Raw genomic sequence first — 13,974 nt, 5'->3', positions numbered from 1 at the left:
GAAGGAAGGAAGGAAGGAAGGAAGGAAGGAAGGAAGGAAGGAAGGAAGGAAGGAAGAGAAAACAAATCGCTGTGATCCCCACAAAGGAACCTTACTGGCACAGCTCCATTCTTGATGCTTAGTTCCCAGAAAAAAGCTGGGGCCTGTGTGGGCCTGGGAAGGACAATCTAACATCAGTCCTCTCTGCAGCTGGCAGGAACGCTAAAGGCACTGATCATCCAGACACTCAACCCTAAGCACAGCATCATCACAGCACTGATGGCACTGGGTAGGTGGTCAATTCTTACTACTGGTGACAGCAGGAGAAAGGGTACAGGAGAAAGGGGGACAGGGTATAGTCTACTAATGTGGCAATGAGGAGAACTGATCTTCCTAGTCTACAGAATAGTACTAGTAGTACTATTCTACTAGTACTAGTTAGCTCCTTCGTCCAAAAGTGGATCATTCTTCATCAATTCTTGAAGCCTTTCCATGGGTAATACACAGTTGTCATTGTGTAAAGTCATTCCGAATATGAATGAACACTGAGACCCACATTATTCATTTACAAAAGCAAGCAAGAAAAAAAAGCAGTCTTACAAACCAGCATAGTAAGAAAGCCAGAACAACCCACTGAGAAAGGAGAAAAGCTTGGCTTTGACATGTTGAAATAAACATACTTATTGGCAAAAATCCTTCTCTGACTTTTTTGTGTGGAAAAAAAAAGATTTTGTAAGACATAAAAATACAACACAATAACAAAAGAAATCACCATATACTGTACCTTTCTTTCAGGAGAGCACGTGCTGCCTGAGAACCTCTGGGTAATTCTGAGTGGGGAGAGGAGGGGACTATAACTGTGACTCTGTGACAGTGTCACTATATTCTCTCATCTCTCTCCACAGTTGTCTCCATTTGTCTCTGTCTACCTCTGTGTGTCTCTGTGCCTTTTCTCTTTTCTCTCTCCTGTCTCTGCCTCCTCTTTTGTTCTGCCTCTCTTCTTTTTCTCTTGTCTCTTTCTATTTCTCCCTCTGTGTCTCTATTGCTCTCCACTCTCTCCAATCTCTCTCCCTTCCTCCCTCCCCTCTCTGCCCTTTTCTCAGTACTGGGGATAGAACACAGGATATTGTACTTGCTAGGCAAACATGCTGCCACTGAGCTACATCCCAGCCCCTTCACCTACTTCTCTCTTATCTCTGTCTTTCTCTTGCTCATTCTCATTCTTTCTTTCTTGTTCAGTGCAGTCACTTAAAAGCTGATTTTTTTTAATAGGACTTTGTGACAAATGCAACTTTAAATGAGCAATTTTTATTAAGTCTTCCTAAATACATCCATTGAGATCTGTACTTTAAAGCTACAGTTCATTTGGATAATGGAAATGTATGGCAAGACTGCTGTGGACAGTCCCCTTGGCATATGACTGCAGCCACGTATGAGTCATGAAGACAAAGACCTTCCATACACATGGTTTCAAATCTCAGTATCTGCAGGCTAATGGAATAGGATCTAATCACCCAAAACACTGCCAAAACCTCATTTCTGATGCTCTGCTGATACCAATAAAATTAGTACTCATAGAACAAGAACATGTAGACAGAAGAATTTCTACAGGAAACTCAACTGATAGGAAATAAAACGCAAGACAGCATATCAATGGCAATTCTTTAAGAAATATACCCCGAGTCTGGAGATACTCTATTGGAGCATCTCAATGTCCGAATGTGACCAAAAGGAATAAATAGGTTGGCATGAATAAATGACCAGCATCAGCGACACAGGCAGAACACATCCCCGGGGAAGGCAGGAATAGCTTCACCACTGATAAATGTTTGTGTTCTTACCTTTAATTCTACAGTATTCTTTTTCACCTTTGCAAAGAAAGCTACTGTGACAGGAGTCTGGTATATCAGACTCTTTTCCCACACTAAGACAGGTGATCATGCAGTGATGGGCAGAAGGGAGATGAAGCCGTTCCTTCATTTGCAAAGGCCATCATGGTCTCTTATTTCTTTCTAGGAAAGGGGAGTTGTGGGATTCTGGCAACATCCAATTTGTATTCATAACTTCACTGAAGTAAAATCAACATTTTAAATCATTTGCAATCCCTTAGCTTGCAAGCATTCTTAATGATTTGCAATCCCAGTGAGATGGCAAGAAAGAAAACTTTAAACTTTTTTAAACATAAGCTTTAAAATTTTTAAATCTTAAAAATTAAGAATGCCCAAAATAGATAACAGACAGCAATAATAGAGACTCAACTTATTAAATTGTGGCAGCCTGATATCTTAGTTGAGAATAACAAAATCAAAGGCTCCTTTAACAATAAGAGGAAATATATTTTTGTACCCCAGCAAAGCTGTCCAGGAAGAGATTTCTCCCCATATTCTGTCAAATTCTAGACTAATAGTGAGTGAAAACCTCACCTGGGACATCAGGAGAGAATCTGGCTGAGTGTCGAGATACAAAAAGTTTGAGTTCTTGGTCCAGGTTGCATTCAATCAAGTTTGTGTCCCATGATCGGATTCCTAGGGAGGAAAAGAAGATAGTTGACAGAAGTTCAATCAGTCACTGCAGAGTGGTTTGGAAAAGATCCCCAAAAGCATTCCTCAGGCTTTACAAGAGGATGTGGGAAATGCTTTCCTGCAGAGCTTGGTGACTTGAAGTGGCTGCCCACAAAATGGTCAGGCTGGGGAGGTCCTTCCATGAGGCCACAAGAGTGGGATAAACTAGCAGAGAAGACTGAACTTAGAGAAGTATAAATAAAACATTGCTGTTAGAGTGAAGAAAAATAGCTATTAGGGAAATGACAGGCTATCTCCCTCAGGGAGGGAATAAAATGAATGAGAAGATTAGCTAGCTCTTTAGCCACTAAGAAGCCCTCAGACTATCACCAACTTTCTTGAGATCCACTAGTAGGTGTCAGGTGATAAAGAAAGCAGATGAATAAGCCTTGTGGGGACAGTCACCCAAGCCTGGGCCTTTGTTTAGGGAATGATCTTGTAGTACACAAATGGGATTTCTTTCTCTGATTCATCCTGTTTTTTGCCCTTGGGTGTCAAGTAAGTAGTAAGTAGGCTGGATCTTAAGGTTGGATACCCAGAATATTCTACTGGAATATCCAGCTTGGCTGGATATACTTTCATTCACAATTGTTTGTGGTCCTGAATTTCCTTATTGAAAAAGACAAATGTGGCAACCTTCTCTCTCTCCCTCCCTCTCCCGCCCCCCCTCTCTCTCCTGTGCCAGTCTTAGGACTGGAACTCAGGGCCTGGTCACTGTCCTTGAGCTTTTTAGCTTAAAGCTAACCCTCTACCCTGCTTAAAGCTAACCCTCTACCCCTTGAACCACAGCTTAACTTAGTGTTTTTCTTTCCTACTTTCTTTTTCCCTTCCTTTCTCCCTCTCTCCCTCCTCTCTCCTTCCTTCCTCTCCCACTCTCCCCTTCTCTCTCAATCTCCTCTCCTCTCCCTCCCTCCCTCCCTCCCTCCTCTCCCTCTCCTTCTCTCTCTCTCTCTCTCTCTCTCATTTGCTTGCTCTTCCTTGTGTATTTAAATGAAGATAAGAACCTCCTGCCCAGGGTAGCTATGAATCTCAGCTTCTGATTAGCTAGGGTTGCAGGCATAAGCCACCAGCACTTGGCTAACTTTTTATACTTTGTAAAATTTGAATGGAACTGGGAGTCATGAACTTGGTTTCAGATGAAACTTCCTTTCTCTAGACTGAAGGGAGTACAGAGGTGAAATAAATGATAGAGATTTCCTGTGCCTAAGCTCTGCTCCCCAGCCTCTTCCTTCCTCCTCCTTCCGCCTCATCCCAAAGGCAATGGCTCAAAGGGAAACCCCAAGAGTATACATGAGAGAGGAAAAGAAAGCCAGGGAAGGCTGAGGAACTCCAGAACTCTGCAGAGTATGTAATTCATATACTCATTTTAAAAAAAAAAAAAAAGATTGCTATGTTGGTGGCATGTATATCTGTAAATGAACATTTGTGGAAGGCATCCTCAGTTATAAGGACCAAATCTCCAAAATGGCAAACATTTACTATCTACCTCCTAATGGCAGGGGGCTGAACCTCTGGGCTTAACACTGTAGTGAATTTGCTCTAAACAAACAGCCAATCATTTAACTGATCATTATTCTGACATCAGATTTTTTTTGGGGGGGGGGGGTAAATTACAATGTGCTAAACATACCTCTAAATTGTAAAGGTGTATCTGTATTTACCCTCTTCTAAGATTTATTCAACCTTCTTATCTTCTAAAGATTATATATAATTACATTATATATAATATATTATGCATATATTCTATTATTATGTTATAATACAGTACTATATCAACCATAATGCAATGTTATAATATATTGTAATATATCATTATATATTATGTATTTATTTGTATGTATATGTGTAGATAGATAGATAGATAGATAAAACAGAAATACAGAAGAAAAAAAGATTCTGGCAACTCATTCCACTTCCCATCTAAAATGTCATCAGATCATATACCAAAGGCCTTTTCAGCCATAAGGAATATTTTCACATAAATATATGCTCACTAAATAGAAGCAGCAATTTCTCAAAGGAACAATGGGAAGAATTCAAGTATGGAAGAGTTAACATTTCTAAGGAGAGGCTAAATTATAAGGGAGAATTTTATGGGTCTCCCTGGAAACATTAATGGCTTCAGTTTGTATTTGTGCTAATGGAGTATTTAAATTTTAACAAGAAAGGCATGTTGAGATCTAGTGGATCTTTTAGTGCAAGAATGATAGATGCATACTTTTTGTTTCCTGGAGAGCTTGACAGGTCTGAATTCATTAGAATAGTTCACTTCAACATATATACTATATAGTAGCCTGGTGTGAAGAATCATTGAGTTCCTGTCTGAGAAGCCTAACGGGTATTGTTGGCTGAATCTTCTGTGTTCCAGGTTGTGGGCTCTACTTTGTCTTCTGGCTTGCCAAGCTAGGTCAATAAGTTAATAATGAAACATATGCATTTAAATGAAATTCAGACAATTTTTCCATCTTTGTTTTAAGTCATGTCTGAATTGCTACATTATTTGAATGGCTTCAGCCCGGGTCACACATGTACTTGCTCTTACGTGATTGTCTATCATTCTCCCCCCTCCCCCACCCCTACCTGCCGCTTCAATTAACTGGTCATGACACAAGCAATTAAATGTTTGTTTTAGACAAACAGATGATAGGTAGATAGACAAAATAGATATAAATTTATGTGTTTATAATTTAGCAATGGGAAAATGCTCATTATTAAGAAACAAATTTTATAATTTTTAAATTAAGAGGGTAAACAGCTGATAAAATAATCTCTTGTTTTTATACTCTCAATGAAACTAACAATTCCAAATTCACTTTCTCAGCAATTTCCAGTCAAATTATTTCTTAACAATGCACAATTACTACTATCATTTATAAAATAAAGATTATAATAGGTTTCCTAGTTATTTTAATTGGAAAGGAAAATTTTGAAACGAGGCCACTTTCAATACTAATTTTAGAAATAAAATACTTAGTAATCACTTTGTACCTTCAGCTGGATAATATTAGCAAAAAGAGGCTATTTTTCAATAACAGTTCATTTACATTTAATATGCTTCTACATTTCCCCTTTGTTCCTAAGATGAAGCCAACATCGGGCCTTCTAAAGCTCATAAGGAAGGAAATATTATCCTGCTCTGTAGTGGGAGCAGAGGAGCTAAGGAAAACTCTGCTCCCTGCATTGAGCCTCTTCTCAGTGTAGAGAAAGGAGAGGCAAGCTCTTCCCTAAGGCTCAGCATCCCCTGCAAGCCGGGACTATGCCCCCCTCACTGACTTAGGCAGAGGGTAACAACTCCAGCACTGGAAGGCAATGAACCTTCACCAAATGCCTTCCTCCAAAGGACAACCCTGAGAACATTCCAGGTTGCTCTATAGGGATGGTTCAGCCTTCAGAAGGAGGCACAATCATTGAGTCCATGCTGGGTGACCAGTGGGTAACAAAGGAGCTTTGCTTCTTAGTTCTCAGATCCCAGGTGGTAGCAGTACACAAAGAAGAGGCCAAGGTGCACGTGGCATTCACAGAGGGAAAGGAAAGAAAAGGTGGAATGGAAGCACTGTACGGACCAAGCTTTGGTGAAAAAAGAGAAGGAGCCTGGGATCTTTGGTGTCTAGAGGCTGCTCTGTGCCATTTACCTTGATCATTCAGTGCTTTATAGGATTGTTGAATAAAACCAACAATTAAAATAAAGTACCTCTTCTTCATAGACCAAAAAAAAATTTTAACTATATCCCTAAAAGAAACAGAAAAAAGGTAAAATAAAACAATCCTAAATTGCATGTTGATGATGACCTTGTATTTCATTGGTTTTTTTGATGAGTTGATTTCTTCTATGGGTTTCTGATGTTCTCTTTGAGAAAATATTTGAGTACTTTTTTGCAAATACCTAAATGATCGACCTCAAATCATATGATTCTATTTATAAAACTATGCTTTAAAAAAAGTGGTTTGAAACTGGAACAGATTCACAAAAATAAAGAAACAAAAAGGAATTGTAACATAAGGCTTTACTTTTCAAAGAAAATATTCCCTACCTTTTCCCCCAATTTGCTTTCTTTCCCACTTTCTTTTTGCAAAGCCAGCAACTTGATGTTCATAACACAAGTGTAATATGTAATGCAGACAGTATCATACATACTGAACATATGCATACCCGGGTTTCTCTTCAGATTATATAAATCTTTCACCTTTTACATACTAAACACATGGTTCCAAGACACTGATGATAAACAATTTAAGTCTTTGATAATACCTAACAATGAAAGCAAACAAAACATGATTTCTAATAATTTATTGGTTAGTGTAAAAGTTATTTTTTTAAGTAAGCCCTTAGAGATTAACTGTGAATCATCAATTTAATGACCTTAAGCTTGGGGACTGGCTTGTATTTCAGCTTAGATCACAATCCTTAATAGATACCAATTAAGAAATGCCAGCAAAAATTCACCTGCCTTTGACTTTGCAAAATATGAAGATAACATAATAAATTTAAGACCATCTACCATTTCACTTAAGTCCTATCACATATGGCTCACTTCTTTTCTCTTGTTAGAAGAAAATATAAATTAATCCTCAAATCTTTCCTGGGTTAATTTCCCATGGTAGAAAGAAAACATTCCACAAAGCAACATGTTACAATGTAATCAGCTGGACTGACATCTAAAATTCCAGGGCACTAAATGTTACCCACATCTAGCTTCTCATGGAAAATCTGGTTGATTCTCAATGTTAACTGGAGGAATAGTTACACTTTAACAGTTCTGAGAACATCATACTGACAGTGTTCTTTATTTGTTTTAGTCTCTTAAAAAAATGAAACAATGAAAACTGGATTTCACAGGGCTCTTGTGTTCAAGGCACTGATGTGTGTGGTGTGTTTAGTCTAGATAGTAAAATCAACCTAAAAAGCAGATGCTCTGCTAAAAATTAGGAGGACCTGTTGGGGTAAAATTAGGGAGGGACAAGAGAAGTGACGATAGCCACAGTGGTTTGAAGCAAAGTCCTGTGTACTAGACCAATAATACTATATGGGTGAGACAAAAGATTATTGTTTCAAACTCTGGATATTTTGAACTTGACCTTGTGCTTCTGGAATACTATCTCTTTTCCTTGGTCTCAAGAAGCATTTATAAAGCTTCCACAAGTGGGAAATTTCAGGCTTACTAGTTCTCAGCATCATCACTACCTCACTACCTCCTCTCTACAGATTTATACATGGTTTCCTAGGCTGTCCAGAGTGTTCTTAGTAATCAGAAAGCAGGTATCCAAATCACCAGGGCCTTTGATTCCTCAGAGACTCCGTTTAGAAGGGTGGGGAAGGGAAATCGGAAGAAAGAAAGAATAACAGATGAGAGGCTGCTTTCCCAGGCTACATGCAGCCCACAATCAGAGCCGAGCCCCCTGGAGACACTTCTTGCTTTTCACAACGTGGCGGCCGCAGGCATCAATCATCAGAGGTGGCGTCCAGTGACCTCTGGAGGAGGCCTAAGCAGGGATCTGCAATGTCTCCTACACAGAGAAAAAGCCTGCACGCCCTGTTGCTAAGTCAGCTCCGAGGATCTGAAAAGCTGGAAGAGCTGTATTTTCCCTTAGCCTTGGAAGGCCCCACAGAGGATGAGCTGTATTAAGACCCCAGGACCCAGGAGAGTCATCTCCAGAGAAACAGTAACATCTGTTACTGCACGGAAGGAAATGGCTCTTCTCCCTCACTTGGTTGATTCTTAATGGGATCAATACAGTCATTTCAGACTTCTATGCAAAAACCTGACCAAATTAGAGAATTAAAAAGCAAGAAAGCATGGTGATTACAAAAAAACACAGAGGCAAAGGGGGAGGAGGGATGTCCTCTTGGGATTCCAGTAATGTCCATTTCCTATCTGGATAATATAGGTGTTCGTTTTGTGAAAATGCATTAACCTGGCTGCCAGTCTAGGAGCTATATCTTTTCTTCTGTATATAATATTTACTCAGGATTGAAGATCACTTTTAAATGTCCAAAAGACAAACCTGAATCTTTACCACTAAGTGTAAAAAGGTGTAAAGCCAGGAAGCACACCACAGCAGTGCTTGCTGCATCTATTTTCTCTTCTACAGAAACAACTTGGACAACATACTCCCTGCCTTCCACCTGGGAGGAACAGGAGGCTGAAAGGATGATGGGGCTGGATAACAAAGCAGGAAGATAATTATGGTCGGAAGGTGATGCTGAGCCATCTCCCTGCATGGGTGTGAGGCCCACAAGTGGAGGATGGTACAAAGGCAAGTGCAGAAAATTGCTGTGTTAAAATCTCCTCTGATGTTACCCGGCTTAGCACTGACATCATGACAGGGTCCAAAAAATTTAAAAAAAAAAAAAGAGTGACACTGCAGTATTGGTCCTCCTGATGTGGTGTGACCTTGAGCCAGTCCCCTTTCCCCTCCTGCCTCTCTGGGGCCCCTCCTCTCTAAAATGGAGGTATGCCTTCTCCTTCCCTAGAACCACTCTGAGTGGGTTATGGAAATTGTGCAGATAGAAAACGCCACCAATTCTAATGACAAATGATTAAAAAAACCCGACGTCATTGATTCCCACCATTGCCACACCCAAAGTCAGTGCCTGCGAAGTGTTTCAAGGAGAAAAGTGGACAAATAAATTAGAACAGATCTGAATGCAAGGCCTATAGAAGAGTTACTGAAATGCTCAAATAAGGAGTTTCACTTTTGAAATCTTATTTTAATTTTTTTTGAATGAAAACCCCTCTTTTCTAAAACAATGATACATATATAAATACATATATGTATACGTATATACATATGTGTTTGCAACACACACACACACACACAAAGGAAAATCAGTGCTTTAAATTTAAACAAAAGAATCAGGTCTGCAACTCCGGTCCCCGCCCTGCAGCCTTTTGTTCTGGCCACAAGTGGCCATTTCCAAAAGCAGAGGCAGGTGACAAGCATTTTATTCTTCCATCTAAAACAAGATGTTTGTTTTTTTTTTTATCTTCTGTCGTGTGTGTGTATATGTGTGTGAGAGAGAGAGGGAGCAGAACGGGAGGGCTGCGTGCACGCCCTTTGTCCGCCGCGGGCTGCCGTAGAGACCGCAGTGCGGAGCGCACCACGCCCACCAGCCGGTGTCTCCAGGCAGACACGTTTTCAGCACCACCCCAGAGAATAGAGCTCGGGTTGGCGTTGCGGGGGGCGGGGGGGGGGGCGGAGGTGGGGGGGGGCGCGAACCCGCGTTCTGTCAGGGGCGCGGAGAGGGAGGGGACGCCGAGGGTAAAGGAAGGGCTGCCTTCCTGGGAACCCAGGGCGCAACAAAGCGGGGCGGAGGGCGCTATCTGGGGGTGTGCACCCCTCCCCCGCCAGCCCCAGCTCCGGCGGAGCGCACGCCGCGTCGCCCGTGCTGGACGGGGGCGCCCGGCGCGGCGGCCCGGAGCGGGCACTGCGGCAGCTGGGGTGGGGCCGAAGGGTGGATCGGTCTTTGCGGGCAGCGCCCGCGGACACCCTCTCAGCCCCGCCCAGGGCTGCAGGCGAACCGCTACTCGGCCCCTGCAGAGCGCGCCCGCCGTGCGCTCGACGGGCGCGGAGCCGGCCCTACCCGACGAGAGCCCCCCGCACCCCCTCCCCATTCAATCTATCACTGACGAGGCTGAGACTTCTTAGGGAAGCCCCACCCCACAAGTTGGGGCCCCATTGTCCTTTCGGGAAGCTGTGGCGAGCTGCGTGAGGAGGGAAGCGGGCGCAGGCGGTTCTCCATCCCTGCGTCCCGAGGGGTGGGGGAGCGGGCGTGGCCCCGCGACTAGCCTAGTCATTCCCGGGGAGAGAAAGGACCGGCGAGTTCCAGGGCAGAAAACGCCTTTCTCCGGGCCAGGGGGGGGTGGGGTGTGCAGTGGCCAAGGTGAAAATGATTCCTCACGCCGGGCCTGCCTGGCTCCTGGTGCTTCAACCCCAGGTCTGCGGGCAGGGGATGGGGTGGGGGGGGGTCCCGCTTTGGGGCTAAGGCGAGAGGGGTGCCGCAAAAAATGCTTGCACCAGGCTTCCCACCCCACGCCTCCAGCGGTGGAGGTTTTCCTGGCGGCCTCCGCCCCTGACACCTGCCTTCATTTACACTTCGCGGGAAAGGCGGTGGCCAACCCCCGCCCGGCCTGCGGACCCAGCCCGGCGACCCACGGCTCAAGGTTATTAGAGACTCTCCCCTCTGCCTCTCAAATCTCATCCTTCGGATTATTCTCCGACACGAGCCCAGGGCAGAGTCCTGGACGCGGGTGGGAGGTGGCCGGGAGAGGCGTGGGTGTGGGGCGCGCAGGGGAACGAGGTGGCCCGCGGCGCCCTGGGTGGGGTCGTGTCTGCGCGTGTCCCCGCGCGCGTCCCCGGGCGGAGCGGGGCACGGGGCCGCTTACCCAGCTCGATGTTGCCGATGGCACGCCGCAGGTGCTCTTCGGTCACCGTCTCGCCGACCACCACGAGCAAGTAGAACTTGCTGTCTAGAAAGCGGTGCGACAGGCTGGGCGAGGTGGACGCCGCTGGGTTGGCAATGCTGCCAGACGGCTCCGGCTCGGTGGCTTCCACCACCACGGTCGCCATCCTGCCGGCCCCGCTGTGCCTCGGCGAACTGCTCCTCTCCCGCCGCTCCTCCGCTCTGCGGCAGGAGAAAGGATTATCTCCGGAGGTGCGGCCCCGGCTCCGCCCCCTGCGTGCCCCCTCCTTCCCGCGACGCGCACCGCCCCCCTCCGCCCTCCCTCCCCGAGCCCGCGAGCGAGCGCACCGAGCGCGCCGCCGCCGCCAGCGCCCAGGGAGAGGCGGGAGGCGGCGCCGCTTATATGCCGACTAGGTGGGGAGCTCCGGAGGAGGAGAGGGGGGAGGAAGGGGAGAGAGAGGGGGCGGGGGAGGAGGGAGAGGGAAGGACCACCCGGCACATCCTCGCGCGGTGGCGCGGTGGCTGCCCTTGCTCTCCCAGCCGCTGGCCCAGGGCTGATGTCATCTGCAGCAAATCATCTCGCCCGCGGCCCGGAAGCTGGAGGCATGGAGGTGTGTGTGTGTGTGTGTGTGTGTGTGTGTGTGTGCGTGTGCGTGTGTGTGTACAATGGTCTGGGCAGCCCCCCCCCCCACACACACACACAAGCCAAGGCTCTGGGGGACCCGCCGGGCTCCTCCTGCTGCAGGCCTGAACCCGGGAGACACAATCACCTGTGCACGCGCACTCACACGCGCACTCACACACTCACTCCCAGCCCCGAGCCCCCATCCCCGTGCCGGGGAGGACTGTCCATTTCCAGACGCACGCACGCCCCGCGTCTGAAGTACACGAAGGCAGACCTGTGCCCGGGTCCCCTCCATGATGAAGCTAGCTTAGGGCCGCCAGGGCCTGTGACAGCTACAGTGGACGTGAGGCTGAGTCCCCTGACCCGGAAGATGGAAATGTCCCTTTGACTTTGTGCGTGGAGGAAGACATGTTTGTCGGTATCTCTCAATAGCGGTATTTAGCATCTTTCGGTGCCAGAAGACTTTGTGATACCTAACCTGAGTACTTTTCTCCTGGCCTTGGACTCTGCAAGGACAAATGGTGAACACATGCTGGCTGGGAGGCTGCTGATATATTGCCTTAGATACAGATTCCTTAATATGCCAAACAGATAGTAGCAACCACAACAAAGCACGCAGAGAAGATACTGTCCCTTCCCAGCAGGATTGCAGTGACTATAATGTACTTTTCAGTTCCTAGGGGGAATACACAGGCAAAATCATTTCATGTGACAACCATGCCTTTTAAAACACACGCAGCTTTGGGGATTTTTATTGCCTTTGTCTATGTTTAGCAAAGCTCATAAATGTTTTCTAAAGGCAGCCTCTCTATAGCCCTTTCTCACAAATATCCTGAATGGAAAGGAGGGGAAAGTAGAGAAGGAACAAAATGTGCATTTGTCATAAAAACTGGAGGATAAGAGTTTTAGGGAAGAGAATGAATAGAAACTTTAGTCAATATAGCTTTAATATTAGAATGAATATTAGTTTTTTTTAACCTGAGTATTCTAATTATCTTAGGTGTTAACTTCCATCACTCACTGTCTTTGTATTCTGTGCTGATCTTTGGGGCAGGCCTGACCTCATCTTTGGAAACTCAACTGCAGACTCACTGAGAAGTGTGCTTTACTAGTCTTCTAGGTATCTCTCAATCCAACCAAGTGGACAATCCAGATTGACCATCACAGTGTTCTTTTGCTCGGCTTATCTTTTTTACTTACATTTTATTTTGTGAAATAAAACCTGGTATTGCTATTCATATGACGCCACTAGTACTGATAATAAATAGAAGAATGAAAATAAGAATACTTTTAAAACTTGAGAATAGAATTAAATTTAAACAATGAATTGCCTATTAAAAAGAAGAATGAAAATAAGATCCTGATTGCATTCTTACTCTATGCTGTTATTTCTTCAAGAGGAGTTTGAGGGTACCCATCTTGGATAAAAACAATTTTGCCAAGTGTTTGGTGTTAAAGATGTACTAGCACCTAGCTTCATAACAGGCTGGATGAAAATGCAACAGGAGGGTTTTCTCACTGTGACAGGCTGTTCATGTCATTATAGTCTGTGAAATGTGAAAGACCAAAATCCACCCAAATCATTGCCCTCACTTGGAAAAACAGACTAGGAATGCAAACTGTTACGTTATAGCTTTGTTAGTCAGGTTTGTAACAGTACAAGTGACTTGCTCCTTTTGATCTTCAGCCCCTTCTCTATACAGTGGGAAGACTACGATTGTTACAGGTGTTTGAGTTAACTGTAAGGGAAGAACAGATTATATGACTTTACATCGACACCCAGCCATTGGTTGGGCCATAGTAAGCATAGTTGAGTAAGTAACCTATTTTATCCTCGTTCCAAAGAAAATGAAGCAAACACTGCCTAATGAAATGTGCCACCAACACTTCTGATGAAAAGAAAAATAGAATATCAAGTTACACTTCAAAGCTAGAAAAGTAGCCCCTTCCATCCCAAGAAAAACAATACAGTCCTAAACAAAAGGAAACAGGAAAATTAACTTATACCTCAGCTTCTTGGGAGGTGGAGATAGGGAGACAAGATTCCTACTTGAGGTAATGTATTTATTAATAAAAGTAGGTTTATTTAGCTGACAATTGGGGGGCTGAAAATGCAAACCGGATAGCACCAGCTCTGGCAAGGGCTGGGTGGCAGATGGTAGGCTGTGTGGAAGTGGAAGCCAGAGGGAGACTTGGATCTCACAATTCCTTCTGAGGTTATGCTCCCAATTAGCTTTCCAGACCCCACCTTCTAAAGGATTGTATGGTGGCCCAATGCCATATAGAGGACCTGAAGCCTTGGGGGATAAACCACATTTAGACCCTAGTAACAACCTCCCTCCATGCCAGGAAGTAAAGCAAATTAAAGGAAACAAAGCAAGCAAAAGTGTTGGTTGCGGAGAAGAAGA

At 44.8% G+C, this 13,974-nt stretch overlaps 1 protein-coding gene across 1 annotated transcript in view; it reads right to left on the bottom strand.

Moving 5' to 3' along the window:
* Positions 1 to 11,171, bottom strand: part of Map1b (microtubule associated protein 1B) — a 91,726-nt gene extending 80,555 nt beyond the window's left edge. The window contains exons 1-2 of the mRNA XM_090331805.1: positions 10,925 to 11,171; positions 2,403 to 2,504 (exon numbers count right to left, since the gene is read on the bottom strand). Of these exons, the coding sequence (XP_090187931.1) occupies positions 2,403 to 2,504; positions 10,925 to 11,108 (286 nt within the window). The 5' untranslated portion in view covers positions 11,109 to 11,171. The remainder of the gene's footprint in view (positions 1 to 2,402; positions 2,505 to 10,924) is intronic.
* Positions 11,172 to 13,974: the final 2,803 nt, after the last annotated feature.

The sequence above is a fragment of the Megascapheus bottae genome, chromosome 4 (assembly GCF_031878675.1).
Source record: "Megascapheus bottae isolate mThoBot1 chromosome 4, mThoBot2.hap1, whole genome shotgun sequence".
NCBI lineage: Eukaryota > Metazoa > Chordata > Mammalia > Rodentia > Geomyidae > Megascapheus > Megascapheus bottae.
Note: the sequence above shows the minus strand (reverse complement) of the source record. Positions and strands in the feature narration are given on the sequence as shown.